This window comes from Phymastichus coffea, unplaced genomic scaffold, assembly GCF_024137745.1.
Source record: "Phymastichus coffea isolate CEN01 unplaced genomic scaffold, Cenicafe_Pcof_1.1 PCOF00028, whole genome shotgun sequence".
NCBI lineage: Eukaryota > Metazoa > Arthropoda > Insecta > Hymenoptera > Eulophidae > Phymastichus > Phymastichus coffea.
In genome coordinates this window covers 3606077-3626407 of record NW_026706839.1, presented here as the reverse complement: position 1 = coordinate 3626407, position 20331 = coordinate 3606077, and the positions used below count along the sequence as shown (strand labels likewise).

Here is a 20331-nt window from a genome sequence, read left to right as displayed (position 1 = left end):
TGTTCTTAAATCTTGATGATGGAGCTCGCGTTATAGATCATCGAGTTAATTCGATTGATGATCACCGGAAAAACACTTTGAATTGATCTCCTTTTCCACACATTTTTAAACACTTTCTTATACAATTATCTGGAGGAATAAGGTAAATAGATTTACTTGATATATCTAAAGATTTTTCGAAAATAGTTTCAATTCTACGATATCCTAACCGTGTTTGTCCCTTGATGAACCTGCGAAAAATTGACAAATTTCGCGTGCAAATTGTCCGCTGATTGTTGAACAGCGCATCGGTGCTCAACACTGCGACTCCCGTATCATACACTATAGTATGTACATTTCAGGACGATTCTATAACTTTATGATATGCGATTTTATCGACTGAGCTGGAATGCTCCGATTTTAAGTATGCCAATTTTTATAACTCATTACCTAAATCAATTTTAATAAGCAATTTTTTTAAAGTTACTTACAAATTGTTTATTTCGATTACATCACAAATAATTACAATTTTTTATTTTAAGTGAAATTCCGTATAAAGGATATTTTTTTGCATAACTATAATTATTGTAGACGTTACCTTCAAAAAGTACTTTAATTTTTATTAATTATTCTAAATCACTCTAAAAAATATATAACACAATAATGGGCTTTTGTTGGAAGTAAAATATGAAGTGTTCATTAACCGGTCATTGCCTTAAGTTCAATTAGGATCATACGTTATGCATATATTTACAGAAATAAAACAATGCATCGCAAATGTAGATGCAGCCGTAGCTTACAAGTCCACTGTCACACCCGGATCTCGCACTGTATAGTTAAATCTCTATGAAAAAGAAAACGTAGTTGGGCAGTGTACATATAGATAATTATGTAGTCGTTTGAAAAGACGTACTACATACATACAAGCGAGATAGAAGAGAAAAAAATGTTTACGTACGCGTTACATTTTTAATATGCATCGCCTTGTAGTTTCTTAAATTTGCTGCTGGATGTCTCATTTATGGTAAATATTAATTTTTTCGTCACGTTTGATATAATAGAGTAAACCTCTTGCAGCCATAAGATACATACCTGTTGAAATGATACTTTAATATTTCAACAGGTATCTTATTCCTCTAAGTGATAATTTCAATAATAATAACGAATTAGACAAGATTCTTAAATACTTGCATAGAGCTTTCTGAAATAAGTTTTAATTTTATCAACTTGATTATGTATATATTTTAAATATATTTAATAATTTTTTAAGTACAGACAGTTCAAAATAATCTATATACTATTTATTCGGTTTTACATATGAATTTTACTGTCCTATAGTAAATTAAGATACATAAAATTGAATAAACAAAAAAATTTATTCTACAAATATTTATTTGTTATCTTAATAAATATACATAATATTTTAACCAATTCATCGTGAATACAATTTTAATTATTATAAAAAGTAAAAAATGATCTATCTATTCAATATTGATATTTATTTAATGTAGATTAACAACAAAAGTAAAAGGGAAATTATTAACGAAATAAAAGGAATTCAATGTATTAAATATGTAATGTGTAATTTGATTTATTTTAGAAAGTACTTTTAGTGTAACGATCAATAATTTAAAAATTGTAATTTAATGAATTTATACTCTCATAAGTACAGAGTTTTGAAGAAATTTCTATTTGGTTCAAAACAAATAAAGATGTTAAACATGACTTTTTGATAAAAATGATTGCAAAGCTCTTTAATCAAACAGTTTTCATTGTACCATTATTATATTTTAGACATGCGTTATGGGCAAGAATCAAATGTGCAGTGAAATAACAAATGCAAATGACTCAACAAATCATTTAGAAAAATCAACGTCAGAAGCCAGCAAAATGCTTGAAGCGGCTCTCCTTCAAATGGATGGAATTTTATCTGGTAAGAACTATCACATTTATTATATTTTTTTTTTAATTTTCAAGTTGGTATCTTCCTAAATTATGAAATGCTATGCCAATTGAGTATTATATTATTTTACACCTTTTCACAATGCTTATATGTAACAATTTTTTTTACAAAATATAGTGAAAATATATAGCTTCTATTCTGCTACTTTATCGATGTCAAAGATAGCTTACAAAACTATTAATGTAGGTATTTTCAATATTAGTTACCATTAAAATAATCTAAATATTCTTTGAAAAAAAATTAAGAAAATAAAAGAAAACAATCTATCAAGCTAATTACTTTTTTCCTATATACTCAAGGTGCTGAGAAAAGCTCAGAATGGAAAGAACCTTTGAATAACATCACAAGAAATTTGATCGCCGCAATTGAAAGCGCGCCTACACCTCCTCCACCACCCGATGGAAGGACAGTAGATATTTTATTACGATGGTTGCAACCGGTAAGCTATTTTATACACCATAAACTATGGCCTTTAACTATAGCTTGCCCTGTAATCTTGCGCTATGTCCTGTTCGTATGATGACGTATATGCTTCGCGTTGTCACAGATGGAAACACGTTTATTTTTTCTAAAAAAGTGTTTGTACGGTTGAATGTTAATAATTTGTATTTTACAAATTCATCATTTGTTGTTTTAGTTTTCAATTATTTTTATTTACTAAGTGTATTAATTGCAATGAAAAAGCAAAGAAAATTAATATCGAGGTAAGTATTTTTATTAATTCTGTTGTGAATAGTTGAAATAATTAACATTTGTTTGGCTATTTATAATTTATACTAAAAATACTATTTTAATAATTTCGATATAAAGACTTTGACCGTGTGCGAAAAATTTTAGAATCATAGAAATATTCTCTGAAAATATTTATTAAATTTTAATGGTTTTTATTCGATGAATCATTGTACTGAATTTCAAGCTGATACGCGGTCAATGTCTGCGGTCTTTACATGCTATGCAGCTCTCAGAGTATCAAGAGCCGCAGACTCAATTTCTATTTATAAAGCGTATATATGCTTCTCTGTCGTTTAATTTTAGTTTTAGAGAAGCAGTCTTACGCCACGCGTATTAAACCATCGAATTGTCTGGTACCAGAACACCCGTATTTTCATTAATTTTGAAGCAAATTATTATTAATTTTGAGTGATCAATGAGTTACAACGATTTGCGAAACCGGCGACTTTATGATTTTCAAGTTCAAAGAGGAGTGTCAAGTACAATCAATATATTCGCTAACGCTGTTATAAATTGCGCCTATGAAAGTATATTCATCGTGAATACAATTTGTCGGTAATTTCATTCATAAAACTGCATGCGATCAATCAGTCATTCACGATACGAAAATTGTATTTGTAAATAGAACAGTAAAACTACTTTCAGACTAGTTTTAACAAAGCACGCTCGTCGGTAATATGGAGGACGAAGAAAAGCACTGTTCCAAAGGTTTTTTCTTTCATTACTTTCATCACTCTTAACAATTTAACATCTCTGTATTGACCAGTCATCCAAACAAAAAATGCAATTTATTATCATATTTAGATGCTCAATCGGAGTCGTCAGACGCAGCCTCGACAGTGAAACCTTATCCGGACGGCTGGACGAACTCTGAAAATTATGATTCATCCGAAACCACGTCGACATCCGAGCCAGGAGAGGATTGCTCTACAGAAGACTGTCATTTATCCAGGCTGAATCTTATTCATAATCAAATTCATTGTTTTTACAAATCTCAAAATTGTCTTTGTCAGGTTGGTTGAAAACTTCCACATTTTAACCAGTTTTTTTAAGTTGTAACAATAATTTATCCGTACACTTAGTCCTGTTTGTTGAGTTATGCGACGACGATGGCGCTACAAGGAAGTGTGCCAAATATTTGTGCAGCTGCTAACATTTCTCATTTGATGAGCAGTTCTATGTACAATCAGCCTATTTGCAGGTTTTCAATTTAATTCAATAATCTTATAATTAATTAATTGTTCCACATGAAAATAATTATTTCGTTAAAGCTTCCTGAGAATATTAATGAAATTATTTTAACAGTGGAATGGGTCAACAAAAAAATCAACACGCACATAATTATTGTCCAATGCACGTGCAAATACCAGCACAAAAGTCTTACAAAAGTGAGTTGGCTGCTCATAAAGAAAATCAGGAAACTCCAAATTCAGCTAACTGCGGAGGTAACAATTACATTGGCTCACTGGATCGCCGTAAACGAAGATTCAAAAGTAAAGTTACACAGGACCACAGAACCAAGAGTCAAAGCAATTTGATTCGTTACGATCAGCGTGCCAAACCCCACTATTGTTCAATTCAACAGTTGAATGTTGGGAACAATTCACATTATAAAAGTCGTCCGAAAACTACCGAGGTACAAGTGTATTAAATTCCGAAAAGCGATTTGTAAAAATAAAATGTTTAGGTAGTTACTTATTTTAGGTACTTTTAGGTACGAGTTGACGTAAGTATTAAATATAAAGGTTTATTGCAATCATTTTTCAAAGAAAAGCGCAAGGTATTAAAAAGTGTCGGTATAAAATTGATTCGAGATGGGGCAAGCTATCTCTAAAAACAAATTTACTAATATAAAACTTTTAACGTCTATTTATTAATGCTAAATGTTTATTAACTGCATCGTTGTCGTACGTAATTACAGGAACGGCTGAGAAAGTTAGAAAATGAACGAAGTGCCCTTCATATGGAAATATCCATTCTATCGGAGCAAGTTGACGCACAGTCTACTAAAATAATCGAGCTTGAAAATGCCTTACAAGAGAAGAAAGATGTCATGCGCCAGATGGAAGAATCCTTACAAAAGGTACAATTTTTCAAATCACAGAGCGACACTATGTAAAATAAAAATATCACTAAATTGTGATCTTGCAGGAAGTACTATCACGTAGTGCTTTAGAAACACAGAAATTAGAGCTACTCACTTCACTGTCCGAAATGAAGCTCAGACAAGCAAGTTTGGAACATGAGAATATAACACTGCGGACTACCAGTCCCCTGACAAATGTAATTACTTTCAGCACTACCATATTCATAATATATCATTTTAAGCAATCGTTTGTTTATAGGGCGAAAGATTTAGCAGACACGCGGGTCATTACAGTAGCCTACCGAGACCACCGACAGCAAGCAAAAAAGGTGTTGCTTTTGGTAAGACTCCAAGTCTATCAGCCGCGCAATCTACCAATTATTTACCAGTTAGAGGTGTCTCAGAGAGGTGTCTGACAACTCCTATTTTAGGTTTCGTCAATATGTTCATTGTCTATGCATGAGTTTACTTATGCAATCGCTACACGAGTGAAATACTAAACGCAACTTCTGTTGTATATGCTTCTTTTACAAATTAACTGCTGCTTCATCGTTTTTCGCTGTATTTTTATATTCGAGCTATAATTTATCACCCTACTAACTTCTCTGTAAAAGAAGTATTTATCTAGTCATTTGCCGATTTTTAAAATATCATAGATAAAATCTCTTTTTAAAATATACATGCAAAAAAAATATTTGCTTTGACGTTGTGCTTTCGTTAGCATGTTATATTATTATAATCAATTATGCACGTTTTGAATAAAATGATATTTGTATGATTGGCATGATTGAGTAAAGAAATTTTTTTAATTATATATTGGATAACACAATTTATGAATTTTTTTACAGCTGCCGAAGAGAAAATTATTAACGATAGTACAAGTTACATTCAACCAGTGCCTATAAAAGCTTTTGCAGAGATGACTCTAGACGATATAAATGATTGGATGGCTCAGCTTGGATTAGAATCTTACAAAAATGAATTAAAACGTTGGGGAGCAACCGGTTCTAAATTATTAGATGCTTCTCATCATCAGATTGAAAAAGAGCTAGATATTAAAAATGCTTTGCATAAGAAAAAGCTACTCTATGCCGTTGAATGCGAAAGATTGAATGGTGCAGGATTTCTTGGCTCTGAAAAGGTTTCTTAATTTTCACTATAAATATGTAACATTTACAATTCTAGTCATACCATAATTTTTGTTCCTTAATTTACGATAATATTGCAGATGGACAATGCAACAGTATTACGCTGGCTTGATGATATCGGCTTACCGCAACACAAAGAAGCTTTTTATAATGCTAAAGTCGATGGCCGAATTTTGCATAGATTAACAACTGATGATTTGGTAATGTTAAATATTACCGCTCAACTTCACGCAGCGAGTTTACGACGTGGAATTCAAGTAAAAATCGCCATAGTATCAGAAAGTAGAAGAAAATCTTGAAAGACGTGTTTTTCAACTTAATATATGTTGTGTTTTAGGTGTTACGAGAATTGAACTTTGAGTTTGATAATTTAGAACGACGCTCAAACAATGACGACAGTTACGATGATCCAGAAAAAAATAGGAATCCAGTTGTTCTATGGACAAATCATAGAGTAATGGAATGGTTGCGCGTTGTTGACCTTGCCGAATATGCACCAAATCTACGTGGTTCTGGAGTTCATGGTGGTCTAATGGTCTACGAGCCTCGTTTTACTTCTGAGTTATTGGCTACTTTGCTTAGCATACCACCAGCAAAGACATTGCTTCGACGACATTTGACGACGCATTTCAATCAAATTATAGGCAGAGATGTCGTTCAAAGAAAACGAGAAATGGAGAATATGCTAGGTTTTATGCCATTGACTCTTACAGCCAGATTAAAAGTATAATTTTACATTTTCAAAAGTTTAAATGTAAATTATATCTGGAAACGTATTTGCTTGAAAAAAACTTATTACAGGTACCAAAGAAAACACAGTTTACTCTGAAACGTAAGAAAAGTAAAAGCGAACTGGACTTTGGAAATTTAGTGTGTCCAATGGAAGAATCACCACCAGGTACACCATCATCACTATCAACAAGTACGGCCAGCTCTAATCTCAACTCACCTACATTTTAACAATTATCAAAGATTCATTCAAGCTGCCATCTTAAGATTAACTTGTAAGTTCTAACTCGACTAATACCAATTCAGCCAACATTTCATATTCTTATGGTGTTTATAACTAATGTTTTCAAATGATTCTAACAGTATTTTTATTCCTCTATTTTATTCTATGCTTATTAACTATAAAATCAGTGATAATTAGAATTTCAATAATTATCCTACAGCATATTTAATTTATTTCTAAATTTTTTGAATGAGCATTTTATAACACAAAATATATCAATTGCCAATAGTTTAGACAATATTAATGGTTATTTTTTTCAAATTATTAAAGTTTAGATTATCACGTATAAACTTACGCTATTAGATTTTGATAATGACTTTCTTTTTTGCGTTTATTTATCTGTCTGATGCTTATGTAAAATCGTAGTTAAAGATTTATTCTTGCTAATTATAGCATGCAATCAGTGAAAAAAAATCTTTTTTTCAGTTTCAGATAGCGAAATTGGAGAGCAAAAGCGCGTTATTAGTTGTATATAAAATAAAAAAAATTACAAATTTCTATTTTTAAGCTCCTCTTTTTATGTATACAAAATTTTATTTGTAAAACTTTTTTGAAAAACTGATCATTTCAAATTTCTATGTGCCTAAGGATAGACAATTTGATTATAATGATAGTTATAAGCAAGTTAATGATTTTAGGATCTATTGATAATACAATTAATCCTTGATAAATACACTTTTTCAAATTTCTAAAATGTTTAGAGATCATTTTTAAATTTATAATCATGTATTACGATTTGTATATCAATATAAGTTTTTATAAAAATATACACACTAGTTAATAAGCAATTCTGTAAGTATTTTTATATCGTATTCGATCATTGAATCTAGTATCAAATTGTAACACACTGTAGGTGTTTTTTTAAATAGTTACATTCTGAAAAATTTATAAAATTTATATTATTATGAATAATAATAATTATGAAATCTTGATAACGTTTTGCTTAGTTCTTATTAACTACCTGCTCAGCTGAATGAAGCAATAAAAAATTATAATATAAAGTACAATGAGTGGAAAGAAATTCATATAAATATTCTAGAAAAATTATTCAAATTATCTATAACTTTTGTCATTTATATTTTAATAGACTATAGAATTTCTTAAATATATTTTTTTAGTTTATGTAGAATTTGGAATAATAAAAAAATCAGTATTAGAAAGTTCAAATGATGGAATTGGACAAATTCAAACATGTGATAAATGTAGAAAAGTTACGTGATTGGACGACTAACTGTCAAGTCGCTCGGTTCGGTATGAGCTGAACCGTGGATAAGTTACAAAGGGCAGCCAACTATCCAAAATCAGAAAAGCGGGAAACCGCGCGTACTGAGTAAACTTGCTATTCTCGCTAAATAGTGTAAAAGATTTTAAATTGATTAAGTTTTATGGCTATATATATTAAAGTAGTTAATAAAATATTGTGAATTAGTGGTAGTGAACGTATTTAGTATTTACAAAGTTTGCGAGGAATGAAAAATTTTTGATTATTTCAAAGGACACTTCGAAATTGTTTACCAAGTTTTTTTTTATTATACCTATTCATAAAAGTTTACAAAGTCAAGATCCAAATGGAATCGAATTATGATGAAGATCAGAGATCAAAAGATTTGGAAAAGGAATATCTTGACTTTTTGGATGACCAGGTAAGGAAATATTTTGTCACTCTATTCTTTGTTATTAAGTGTTACAAGTTCAACATAATATTATTTACAATTTTTAGGAAGATCAAGGTATTTATTACCAAGCTGTGAAAAACATGATAGATGACAAAAAGTATAGATTAACTGTTAATGTTAATGATTTGAGAAGAAAAAATCCAGTTAGAGCAGCTAGGTATGAATACTATTATGTGTAGAAATTGATTTGAACTAAATTGATTAGAGATTTTTTTCTAGTTTGTTGAATAGATCATTCGAAGAGCTTGTTCCGTTTCAAAGGGCATTGAAACAATTTGTAGCTACTATAGATACAGAATACAGCAAAGGCAATAAACAGTTCTATATTGGCTTTGAGGGAAGTTTTGGTAATAAACACACTAATCCAAGAACGCTTACATCAAGATTTTTGGGTAACATGGTTTGTGTTGAAGGAATCGTTGTAAGATGTAAGTTTATTTTTAATAGTGACTTTTAATTTAATAAATTTCTATTCCACTTACTGCTTTTTGAAGTTGCAAGTAGAGTGAATGTTAAAACTTGTCTCATAAAAATTATATTCAAGGTTCTTTGGTTCGGCCAAAAATAGTGACAAGTGTACATTATTGTTCTGCCACTAAGAGTATTATTGAAAGAGCTTATACAGATTTAACATCTTTTGAAGCATTTCCTTCATCAGTAGTTTATCCTACAAAGGTAAAAATCATAAAGAAATTACACCTTTATTTATTCAATAATTGAATTTTTTATTTCAAACTTTCAATAAATAATAGGATGAAGATGGAAATACTTTGGAAACTGAATATGGGTGTTCCGTTTATAAAGATCATCAAACTCTAACTATACAAGAAATGCCTGAAAAAGCTCCAGCTGGCCAACTACCGCGAAGTGTGGACATAATTTGTGATGATGACTTAGTAGATCAGTGCAAACCAGGTGACAGGATACAAGTTATAGGAAGTTACCGTTGTCTTCCTGGTAAAAGAGATGGATATACAACTGGGGCTTTTAAGTAACAAAAAATATTTATTTTTTGAAAAATTCATCGTCATTTAAAAGTTAAAATTCAATTCCTTCAATTTTTTATGTTCCAGGACTATTTTAATTGCTAATAGTATAAATCAGTTGACAAAAGATTCTGAAATTAACATTTCTCATGAGGATGTCAATGCATGTAAAAAACTTGCAAGACGTAATCCTCTAAACAACATTTTTGAAATGTTGAGTAGATCTCTTGCTCCGTCAATCCATGGACATGAGTACGTGAAGAAAGCTATTTTATGTCTTTTACTTGGTGGTAATGAGAAAATCCTTTCAAATGGAACTAGACTAAGAGGGTGAGTTATTTATTTGCACCAGATGATGATGTGACTTACTATCAAATTTCAATTACTTATATTTCCAGAGATATCAATATTCTACTGATTGGAGATCCATCAGTGGCTAAATCACAGCTTTTGCGTTATGTTTTGAACATTGCACCACGTGCTATTACAACTACTGGTCGAGGATCTTCAGGCGTCGGCTTAACAGCTGCCGTGACAGTGGATCAAGAAACTGGTGAGCGCAGATTGGAAGCTGGTGCTATGGTTTTGGCTGATCGAGGAGTTATATGCATCGATGAGTTCGATAAAATGTCAGACATTGACAGAACAGCTATTCACGAAGTCATGGAACAGGGTAGAGTCACTATTTCCAAAGCAGGAATTCACGCGAGTTTAAATGCTCGTTGCTCTGTCCTAGCTGCTGCCAATCCAGTTTATGGAAGAGTAAGTATCTATTCACTTTTCAATGAAAAAGTCTTCGAATATTCATCGAAAACTTAATTTTCATTACAGTACAACCAATACAAATCTCCAATGGAAAATATCGGTCTGCAGGACTCTCTTTTGTCACGTTTCGATTTGTTATTCGTAATGCTGGACACCATTGATGCAGATATTGATCATATTATAAGTGATCATGTTGTTCGCATGCATAGATGGAGGAATCCCGGCGAGCAAGAGGGCACTGCATTACCCTTCAATATCGGATTGGATTATTTAAGTACGTCAAATCCAGATTCAGAAGACGTAGAGAAAGAAGAAACCAAAATCTACCAAGATTATGATCCTCTTCTTCACGGAAAATCTCGCAAGAAAGTGTAAGATTCCGTTTATTTCATTAAATCTTATGATAATATCTTGTGCTAAAGATTTACAATAATGTAAACTAATTATTCCAGTGATCAACTTTTTACTGCCCAGTTCATGAGGAAATACATTCATATCGCTCGTATCACGAAACCAAAACTTTCTGAAGAAGCTTGCAAAACGATTTCAGAGGAATATTCTCGACTCAGATCAGAAGATAGTTTGGAGCAAGATTTTGCAAGGGTATGTACATTGACAATTACTGATGATCTCGTATCATAAATTATCGAAATAATAGTTAAATCCATCAATTTTTGTAGACTCAACCAGTCACTGCTCGTACATTGGAAACCTTGATTCGATTAGCAACAGCTCATGCAAAAGGTCGTCTTGCGAAAAACGTGGAGGAAGAAGATGCACAAGCTGCCATCGAATTGGTACAGTATGCGTACTTCAAGCGAGTTCTGGAAAAAGAAAAGAAGAAACGCCGGAGACGAGACAGTGATGTTACCTCTGATGAGGAAGTTGAAATCGAAGCTGAGGAGAGACCAAAACGCAAAGTGAAGAAAACTAATCCCCCACCCGGCGAGCCTGGCCATGATCCTTATGCTTGGGACGAGGAGGAAGATGATTCTCATGTTGATGAAGCTATCAGACGACACACGCGATCCCAGCCAGATTCTGAACCAACTCCATCAACTTCGGCTGAGACTGTGTTATTAGATATTGCACCTAAAAGGTAATTTTATACTTTATATTTTGTCAAGTTACGTAATTGGTCGTTTTTAATAATATTTGCATACTTTTAGGCTGCAAGCATTCACCAAATCACTAAGAGAATTATTCCAGAGTCTACGAATGGATACAGTAACGAAAAGCAAAGTTGTTGAGTACGTTAATTCCAAAAATTCACCTCCCTTCGCTGTCGGTGAGATAGAATCAGCTCTTCACAAAATGATGGAAGAAAACAAGCTTATGATCGCCGACGATAATATCATCTTAATTTAATGGCTATTTATATACTACTTTGAATTTTTAAAGTTGCCATAGTACCGGAATTACATCTAGTATTATTGATTGAAGTCCATGACTGTCCATTGACTGATTTCGTCCTTCGCTCGAAAGCATGAGCTAAATCTACGATAGGCTCTTTCGTAATGGTAAGATGACGGTAGTAATATATTTATATATGTCACGATGATCAAATTTTTAAAGATGGACAAATATGTCGATTATGGTAGATGTATTGATCTTTATGGTGAGACATTTATGTGAATTTCAGCAAATGAGCTTTTAATTGTTTAATGATACACGGTGCTAAGTACGGTGTTTTTGTAATATGAAAAAATATATTTAATCTTTTTTTATGAAAAAATTTATTTTGTTGTCTATGTGACATCATATACGCAAAAGTAACAATTGGCATTCATTACAGTGAAGCTCTGAATGTGTTTTCAATAAATCTTTATGAATTTCAACTTATTTTATTAACACTTACAGCATTGTTAGTGTTCTAATAAATGTATGTTGATATATTACTTTTAACTAATTCGCATACATGTTTTCTAATATAAAATATCTATAAATGGTAGAGATAATGTTAAATATTACAATATTGTAAATGATCGGGATTAATTTTTACTGTACTTTAATATGCCTTGTAGGCTAAAAATGACTCGATACGAGCCAAATACCCTTCTCAAATTTTACAGGGGCATTTAGATTCGATGAGAATTAAGTTTTTCACGCTTGTGTTCACCTGTGGAAATAACTACTTGTGTGATACCAAAGCAGCCACTCTGAAAACATGCGAATTTTTAAGGGAATAATCTAAAAAACAAAAAAGCGATTAATCATGGAAAACAGTATAAAAACTTGAATGTTTCATTTTTCGATTGGTAATCAGATTTTGGTCTAATCGTCGTCACTAGTATCAGTGTTGTAAGCTAATTGCTCTCGCCACCAATCGCGAACTTCGACGATGACGTTGGACGACTTTGGCGGCGACATCTTTGTACTAAGTATTTCTCTCTGTATTCGCGGCTGCTCCGCACCTTCCGTCACGTGGGGCAAATTGTTCTTCACGGCTGCAGCTGAAAGCAAAACACGAAAGGCTATGCGATTACGTCCCGATCGGTTAATCGAGATGTACAAATGCCGAATGCTTACGCGGAGGCCGGCTGTTGCGCTTTTTAGTAGCTGCGATCTTGTCTTTGTCCGATCTGACCGAAGCAGGATCGGAAAGCGTTGGCGCAAGATATTTCCTGCCGGAAGTGCTGCCGATGCTATCGGATCTGGGAAGTCCTGCGGGTTTCTTGGCTCTGTGTCGCAATCCGTCCGCGTCCTGAAACGACAATGCCACTCGTTCAGCGACGATTCGCACCGAGCATTCGCTCCGTTTTCTCACTTTGGCCTCGGGCTCTTCCTCGCGATCGACAACGCTCTCTTTCTTTTCCTCTATGTGCTCCTGCACCGCTGTGGCTGATATTTCGTTCGTGGCTCTGAGCCCCGCTATCAGGCTGTTCTGCTGCTTCTAAAAACAACGAATTGGTTGCCGAAGCGTCTGCTTGTAAATGCGAAGAAAGACGAGGGACGCCACTTACCGCGCGTATTTTCTTCAAGCAACCCTCGAGCCACGTTCTTATAGTCTGCTTGGCGACCTCCTCCTCGATTATGTACTCGAACTCCTCGCGGGCAAGAAGCTCTTCCAATTGCAAGGCCTTCCGTATATCGACAGATCGATACGACAGCATACTGTGGATAAAAATCACCGTTTACCATAGCAAATAACAGTTACGAAAGTTCGAACGAGCGACTGCGAGCGTACTTGATGACATCGTGAAAAGTCACGTCCTCTCCGTTGTGCAGACGTTCCAGCTCGTAACACATATACTTGAAAAGCAATCTGTCTTTCTGCGGATCAGTTTCTAAGCGGCCCTTCAGCAATCTCAAAATAAATTTCACCTGCCGACACGCGCGAAATTACGAGCACGAATGGTCGCCGATAAAACGCTTGCAAAGCTTACCCTACCCTTCGCACGGGGATCACTCCTCTCTGATGGCTGTCAACAACGTTCCACGTGTTTTGGAAATTGCGAATATCCGCGTAAGACAGCAGAGCGTCTTCCTCGTTGGAATAGAACAGCGAGAAGTTCTCCATGATTATAGCTGAAGTTTCACGATGATAATCATTAACGTGAGCTCGGCGGATGATTCATTGCCCGTTCTTGTCCTCGTGCATATTGCAATTGCTCTTACCCACTAACAGGTTCAAAACGATGTAAGTGATGATCACGTAGAAAGTACAAAAGTAGGTTAGAGACGCGTGGAAATTGCCGCAATCGGTCTCCCAGTAATTCGGTGCCGGAGTACAGTAAGGAGGTTGCACCATGCAGTCGTGCATTATTTTATTCCAATCTTCGCCCGTGACGATCCGGAATAGCATGGCTATGCCCGTGACTGGTGACTCGAAATTCGCTCGTCTGTCGAAGCAGACGTTCGCGTGAATCTTTCGCGTAACGATCGTGAGGAAGAAGAAGAAGAAGAAATACCTTCCGATGCCTTCGCCATACTTCACAGTTCCGAAGATGATGGTACCGGCGAGCGCGTAAAAAAACACCAGTAGAAACATGCCAAAGATGATGAAGAAGCTTTTGCACACCGACACGCCGACTGTCAGCATGAGCATCTTCAATGTCGTGTGCTTGCCGGTTATCGTGAAAAATCGCAATATCACTACCATGAACCCAATCACGTAGGATAGATCCATCTGCGAACAAGGCGATTAAATTTAAGTATGAATTAAGTTAGCGAAAAATTCCTAAAAAACTTACCGTCATCGTGCAGTATATGATAATCCAAACGACTCCAACGACGGTCACGAGAAGATCGTAACGATTTCTCCTCGACTGCCAGTAGCCACGAGGAGTGAACGCGATAATTTTCATAATAACTTCCACGAGAAAGATCAACGTCAGTATAATGGAAACTGTGGCTAAAGCTTCGGTGTGCTCTTCTTCGACTCTCCACTAAAAAAGTCCTCGTCATTGTTTAGCACGAAGAAGATACATGGCATTAAGCTTCACAGAGAGATGTAAGGACAATCGTACCGAAACACACAGAAGCGAGCTGTTTATGAGAACCATCACGGCGATGAAGCGTTTGAAGTAAATGTTCTGGGTGATGTCGTAGATGAAAGCTCGGAACTTACGGCCGTCCGGTCTTGGCGGCAGGTGTAACGGCTGAGCAATTTTCAGTCGCTTTTTCAAGTCGCACCTGCAAAGGCGATCAGCGCTAGAATCGGCAGCACTGGTCTACTCGGAAAATCAAATTACCATCGTCTCTGATCGACGGTGAGCAAAGCTGTGCCTTTGTTCTCCGAATAATTGGCGATAACAACACCGACGAACAGCGTTAGGCCAATCATGCAGCCAAGGAAGATGTATATGTGGATGTAAATCGCGTGCACCTGAACGCAAAAACATAGTTCGTAAAATGGGACACCGTTGCTCGTGGGAATACGCGGAGACTCACGGGGCCCAGAGCTTTTATCAGCACGTCTCGGACGTCCAGCCAGCCTTTGAACGACAGGACCTCGAATAGCGCCAAAATGGCATCGCCTATGTTGTCGAAATTGAATCGACGTGGATTCGCCCTGCAAAGTCGGTTCCTCCCTGTAAGCATTCGGCCGTCGGATTCAACTTGCGACCAACTTACCAGACTCTCGGTACGAGGATCGAGGGATAACTTTCGTTAGGCCCTGGTTGCAGCTTCATCTTGGTCACGAAAACTCTTCTCATGAATACTCCGACGCATTCTTCTCGCTTGATTATTGTGGGGTCGTTGCACCGTGCCAGTCGGCCGCCGTATAGCTGAACTCCGTAACTGGCGAATATGAACATCAGCAGGATCAGCAATATCGACACGAGTAAGATCTCTTTGAAGCCTCGACACAATTCGTACACGACTTTTCTCATGTGCGGCACCAGAGTGAAGATCCTCAGAGGGCGAACGCAGCGAAGAATCATCAGCAGCTGAGCGCTCGAGTTTGGTGGAACGCTGCGAGGCATCCAGCAGAGAAACACCAAGCTTACCTTCGATACGGCAATAATAATTGGCTGCATTTTCGAAAGGTCGACCGATCGGGAGGTGAAGGAAGATATAGCGGTGCGTTTACCACGTAAATAAAAACGTCGAGAATCGAAGCGACGTCTTTGATGTAGGCCTTTGGTGTGAAGAACAAGCCGTCCGCGAGGATTTTCAAAGCCAACTCGATGCTCATGAATATGACGAAGCCGTACTCGGCGATTTGCAGAGCTGGCACTTCCATTACTCTGTACTTTGGGGTCTCGAACATCATCGAGATGCAGGAGAAAGTGGTGGCGAGGATCATCACCCAGTCGAGATAAGTGACGAGGCCGAGGAAGTTGCTGCGAACGAAAAGACGCGTTGTCGTCGTCGTGAACAAGTGCGATTTCCGCTTGGTAGATCACTTACTGCAAGCTCTTGTACTGGACTTTTCTCTCCTTGCCGGTGAGAGGGTCCTTCAATCTTGCGTCGTACCGCGCGTACACCAACAACTGGCAGAGCTTGCGGAATCTGCTCTCTCGTGGCACCACGAACAGAGGCGTGTCGAAGAATGGATGATTCTCTCGCAGATCTTCTTCCCGTTGATTTCTAAACGGCCATGCAGCTTGAAAAATATCGCTCTGCGCTTTCGGTGAACGTCGGCGAATGCCTTACCTTCTCATTTCAGCCTGCTGCCGTTTGGCCTGCAACAGTTTGATGTCCAAGTCGTGAGGTCGGCCGCTGCGAGACGAAGTCATGCGGTTGATGGCTCCAACGTCGCCGTTTTCCATCAGGTGCTCGTACGTCTGCTTCAGCTTGATCGAGCCGCTTCTCACACTTCTGCGTATCGATCTGCGAGAGGCCAGCTGGGTTGGCTTGGGCGAACGCTCGCGCAACGTAGCGCTTGTCGACACTTACTTTTTTTGATCGATGCGCAACTGCTTGGTATTGTTGACTGTTCCCTGTGGCTTTAGCAGTCCTTTACCTGGAACTGGTATCATCGCGGAGTCGCCCAGAAGTAACCTTTGATTGTTCGAATCGCTAAAACAAAAAGCACGACTGACATTTCGATCGATTCGAGCGATGGCTCTGGACAATGGATAACGCTTTTTATTTACTTGATAATGTAGGTGACGGCAGCCTTCTTGAAACTCGTTTCGACGACTCTGGCTTTAGGAGGCTTGTTTAAGAGCTCGAGAGGTCGTTGCTTGCGATAAACCATTTTCGAGTCGAACAGCTCGCTGGCTTTTCTCGTGCCCTCGTTTTCTTCGTCCTCCACTTCGTACACGAATTGCCTCATAAAACTCTCGCGAACCTGCGAAAACATAGCATTGATTTAGGAGATCCGTCATCGCTAAAAGTAAAATACGAGTACTTTCGGCAGATTGAAATCCGAAGGAACTTTGTGCAGGCATGTCATCTGTGGACTGTCCGGGAACTTTTCGAAAATTCTCAACCTAAACGGCAGTGTCTCTTTGATTTCAGCACTCTGCTCCCGGAACTTAAGCTGCTTCAGCTTTTTGATGTCTTCGTCAAGCTCCAAGTTATCCAAAATGACTGCGACGAAAAGACTCAGCACGATCTAATGCAACAACTCGCGTTAAAGTCGTCGCCGTGATTGGTTTTCTCAAATTAAATTTCGAAATGTACCAATGTGACGAAAAGATGGTAGAGTATGAAGTAAACAGCGACCAGCGGGGCGATCGACTCGTGCGTGCGTATCATGGTTTCGTCCATGACTTCGACCCAAGCTTCTTGAGTCAGGATTTGAAACATAGACATAAAAGCCTGCAAGTATCATCGATCGGTGCTTAATAACCATCCGATGTGCGCTCAAAGAATGTCGAACGAAGTCTTACTTCCGGAAAAGTTTCGAATTTCGTGAAATCGCACAGAAAGCAAAAGAGCTGCATCGAGATGCTGGACGATATGACGAGCAAACACATCGTGAAAATAATCAGGCTGCCGAGTTTTTTGCCCGGACCGAAGATCTTGTAGACGAAGTCTTCGAGCATCGGGGACGCTTTGATCAAGCGGACGATCCTCAAGACCTGCAAATCAAGTATTTTATATGCGTTCCATAAATCTGAAGAAAATTGTTGATGGCAGCTTACCTGGAAATAGGTAAAGCCAGACAAGTAGAAGAAAGGTAAAACGTGAATAGTTGTCCCGATGGACAGTAGCAGCTCGAACTTGTGAATGGAGTGCTTATAATAACTTCGGAAGCCCAGGCAATAGATCTTGAAAATCGTCTCGAGATCCAGTAAAATCGTAAAGGCAATCTCCGCGTAATAATATTTATCGTAGAACGTGTGCCTTGGCCTCTCGTCGTGCTTGAAATTCATCGTCGCGGTCGTGATGCCGTTGGCCAAAATAGCACACATGACGACCATCCGGAATTGCGGCGATCGGAGGATCATCTGGCAGAAGGGCGAAGCCAAGCCCCCGTGTTTGTTCTCGTCGAGCGTGATGAGCCGCCAACCAGTTTCGTCGCCGGTCAGCATCTGAGAGGCCGAGCTGTTGCTGATGGTCGCGCGAACTCCCCACATCTGCTGGAACTGCACGCGTATCTCGTTGAAGGTCTCCGTGATGACGGCGATGAAGACGTTCTTCACCAGCCACGCCAGGAAGAAGATCATCGTGCTGAAGTACAAGATCGCTCGCCACGCCGGCAAACTGTCGATCGCCCGGTACATTATGAACACCCAGCCTTCCTGAGAGGCTGCCTGGTACACCGTGAAGATACTCGTCGCTGCAAAAGTGCACAGTCGGCAGAGAGTGCCTGACGAATCGCGACCTCGACGCTCGACAGTTTAGAGCAACCTACCGAATTCGTCGAATCCGTTGAAGCCCATAATGTATTTGGAAAGCTCGAGCTTGAGACACTTCATGCCTTCGGGGCACTGATAGCCGGACTCAGGATCGGTCGAGCAAAAAGTGTCCGGAATCGCGAGGCTGTTGATGGTGATGTGCGATGGATCGGTGGTGTTCAGCACGCAATGATTGGTGAGCTGGCCGAAAAACTGCACGCCCAGTAGTCCGTAAAGCGACATGAAGAACAGGAAGAACAGGGTGACATTGTAGATCTGCTGGCTCGAGCGCTTGAAGATCTGATTGATTCGAGCTTTCGGCATGGAGAATTTGAGGAAGACGCGCAAGAAGCGAATCATAATGAGCGGACGCGGAGCTCGACAGGTCGACGCGTAACTGAAAGTCGTGCTGGCGAAACCCAACATCTCGAACATCTGCAGAATCACCGACATCCACAGAAAGAGGACCATGCTCGCGTCGAATTGGCACCAGTGATCCTTCAGGTACGCTTTCTCGCTCTGCAAGCAAAACACCTCGCTGTCCAAGTGTCTCTTGATATGGCTTACTTTCGGATGCTAGCTGTACCTTGAGTATCCCGCGAATGTGCATTTTGGCGATCATCTCGGCCGTGAAGAGAAACGTGACCACGAGGTCGATCGTGAAAGTGATGTACTGAGTGGGCGGGTACTTCTCGAAGGTCTTCGGAGTGTTCATGCATACCGAGGCCAGCGAGAGAAGGGCGCAAGCTCGCATCAGCCGACGAACCCAGAGCTTGCCGTGGAAAACAAATGCATTCGCGATTAACGCTCGTGCTCGCGACTATGGCCTGCGCCAGTAAAAAGTGGCATTTTGCGCTCGTACCTTGTTGACCCACTCAATGTCGGTGCTCTCATTGAGGGACTCCTCCGGTCCGTAGTCGGCTAGTACGGGCTCGCCCTTCAAGCTCTGCTTGCGGCCCAGCATCGATACGGGAATTACGTTCGCAATCTTGATGCCTACAAAATCATTTGTTTCTTTTTTCATCGTCAGTTATTTCGGCGCGCTATCGAGCCTTTCGAGCGCGTTATGCGAAAGCTCTGAAATTGAATTTAAGATTAGTCCAAACTCTGACTAAACCCTCAGTATTCTGACAAGAAACGCGCGATTCAAGTTTTATTGTTTGCTAACGGAGCTTAACGAACAAGCTGCTACTTGGCTAGCGCGGCTTTCAGTTGTAGCAAGTGCAAGTGCAGGCAAAGAGGAGAGAAGAGCAAGAAGCGTGTTACCTTTTGTTCGCAGAGTGCTGCCTCGACAGCACTCTACGTTCGTAGCAGCAAAATCTATCCTTCGACGCAAGGAATGGCGTGGTCGCGCGCGATCATCGCGACAGATTCTTCACGTGAGGTGTCGTCGCTTTTTCGCGCACAGCATCCCGACAAAGTCGATCTAGCCTCTCATCTCGACTCTCCTTCGCTGGGGCACTGCAACCCTCTCGACCACTGCTTCTCTCCCCTTTACTGCGCGCCACTGCGCGCACTCGCTTTTCACGTCCCCCCTTGGATGTCAGGAGGTAGATTACCCTCGACCCGGACTTGCTCGCGCGTATTGTACGTGCAGAATGGTATTTACACTACGCGGGAATTACGGTATAAGCTTTCCCTTTCTATCGTCAATTCGACGATGCGATTTAACTGTGTACTAATAGTCATTCTGCGCGACACTCGATAGCATTTTTATTGAGGAGTTGTCACAATGTTTTATATATAT

General features: G+C 38.4%; 3 protein-coding genes across 13 annotated transcripts; 2 read left to right on the top strand and 1 right to left on the bottom strand.

Annotated features, from left to right (window-relative positions):
* Positions 1 to 90: 90 nt before the first annotated feature.
* On the top strand, positions 91 to 7767 carry LOC131662741 (liprin-beta-1). 9 transcript variants are annotated; one of them, XM_058932623.1, is made up of 13 exons: positions 2791 to 3225; positions 3300 to 3382; positions 3479 to 3687; positions 3757 to 3875; positions 3980 to 4310; positions 4596 to 4757; positions 4826 to 4957; positions 5020 to 5191; positions 5609 to 5901; positions 5989 to 6165; positions 6246 to 6632; positions 6710 to 6830; positions 7347 to 7767. In XM_058932623.1, the coding sequence occupies exons 2-13, from the start codon at positions 3352 to 3354 to the stop codon at positions 7394 to 7396; spliced, it is 2184 nt and encodes a 727-aa protein (XP_058788606.1). In that variant the 5' UTR covers positions 2791 to 3225; positions 3300 to 3351; the 3' UTR covers positions 7397 to 7767. The 9 variants fall into 9 exon arrangements, with proteins under 9 accessions (XP_058788612.1, XP_058788608.1, XP_058788606.1 ...); XM_058932622.1 differs by having other exon boundaries at positions 2791 to 3229; positions 3320 to 3382; XM_058932629.1 differs by lacking the exons at positions 2791 to 3225; positions 3300 to 3382; positions 3479 to 3687; positions 3757 to 3875; positions 3980 to 4310 and adding exons at positions 91 to 142; positions 736 to 1003; positions 1774 to 1912; positions 2242 to 2381.
* A 340-nt stretch (positions 7768 to 8107) lies between these two features.
* LOC131675733 (DNA replication licensing factor Mcm3) lies at positions 8108 to 12044 on the top strand. Its single transcript, XM_058954844.1, has 11 exons — positions 8108 to 8563; positions 8641 to 8753; positions 8816 to 9024; positions 9141 to 9271; positions 9349 to 9587; positions 9670 to 9912; positions 9981 to 10344; positions 10414 to 10718; positions 10800 to 10950; positions 11028 to 11446; positions 11517 to 12044. Exons 1-11 carry the CDS (start codon positions 8489 to 8491, stop codon positions 11713 to 11715), a joined length of 2448 nt encoding a protein of 815 aa, XP_058810827.1. The 5' UTR covers positions 8108 to 8488; the 3' UTR covers positions 11716 to 12044.
* A 70-nt stretch (positions 12045 to 12114) lies between these two features.
* LOC131675732 (sodium leak channel NALCN) lies at positions 12115 to 20060 on the bottom strand. 3 transcript variants are annotated; one of them, XM_058954841.1, is made up of 26 exons: positions 19851 to 20060; positions 19447 to 19580; positions 19171 to 19356; positions 18602 to 19103; positions 17889 to 18526; positions 17634 to 17825; positions 17425 to 17562; positions 17150 to 17356; positions 16893 to 17089; positions 16693 to 16833; positions 16450 to 16626; positions 16204 to 16383; positions 15884 to 16136; positions 15424 to 15800; positions 15241 to 15361; positions 15042 to 15175; positions 14817 to 14982; positions 14541 to 14735; positions 14259 to 14476; positions 13966 to 14189; positions 13739 to 13875; positions 13535 to 13671; positions 13311 to 13461; positions 13115 to 13240; positions 12877 to 13051; positions 12115 to 12800 (listed from the first exon to the last, which is right to left on the bottom strand). In XM_058954841.1, the coding sequence occupies exons 2-26, from the start codon at positions 19546 to 19548 to the stop codon at positions 12622 to 12624; spliced, it is 5253 nt and encodes a 1750-aa protein (XP_058810824.1). In that variant the 5' UTR covers positions 19549 to 19580; positions 19851 to 20060; the 3' UTR covers positions 12115 to 12621. The 3 variants fall into 3 exon arrangements, with proteins under 3 accessions (XP_058810824.1, XP_058810825.1, XP_058810826.1); XM_058954842.1 differs by having other exon boundaries at positions 16693 to 16815; XM_058954843.1 differs by lacking the exons at positions 12115 to 12800; positions 12877 to 13051; positions 13115 to 13240; positions 13311 to 13461 and having other exon boundaries at positions 13734 to 13875.
* Between the last annotated feature and the right edge of the window lie 271 nt (positions 20061 to 20331).

Bases quoted from the DNA above. Each gene is read 5' to 3' on its own strand.
- LOC131675732 (XM_058954841.1), bottom strand. From the start codon at position 19,548: ATGCTGGGCCGCAAGCAGAGCTTGAAGGGCGAGCCCGTACTAGCCGAC. The intron at 17,357-17,424 runs GTACATTTCGAA...TTGTTGCATTAG, and splicing joins ACCATCTTTTCGTCACATTG to ATCGTGCTGAGTCTTTTCGT. The intron at 14,983-15,041 runs GTAATTTGATTT...TCGCCTTTGCAG, and splicing joins ACCGTCGATCAGAGACGATG to GTGCGACTTGAAAAAGCGAC.
- LOC131675733 (XM_058954844.1), top strand. From the start codon at position 8,489: ATGGAATCGAATTATGATGAAGATCAGAGATCAAAAGATTTGGAAAAG. The intron at 8,754-8,815 runs GTATGAATACTA...ATTTTTTTCTAG, and splicing joins AATCCAGTTAGAGCAGCTAG to TTTGTTGAATAGATCATTCG. The intron at 10,345-10,413 runs GTAAGTATCTAT...TTTTCATTACAG, and splicing joins CCAATCCAGTTTATGGAAGA to TACAACCAATACAAATCTCC.
- LOC131662741 (XM_058932623.1), top strand. From the start codon at position 3,352: ATGGAGGACGAAGAAAAGCACTGTTCCAAAG. The intron at 3,876-3,979 runs GTTTTCAATTTA...TTATTTTAACAG, and splicing joins TACAATCAGCCTATTTGCAG to TGGAATGGGTCAACAAAAAA. The intron at 6,633-6,709 runs GTATAATTTTAC...AACTTATTACAG, and splicing joins CTCTTACAGCCAGATTAAAA to GTACCAAAGAAAACACAGTT.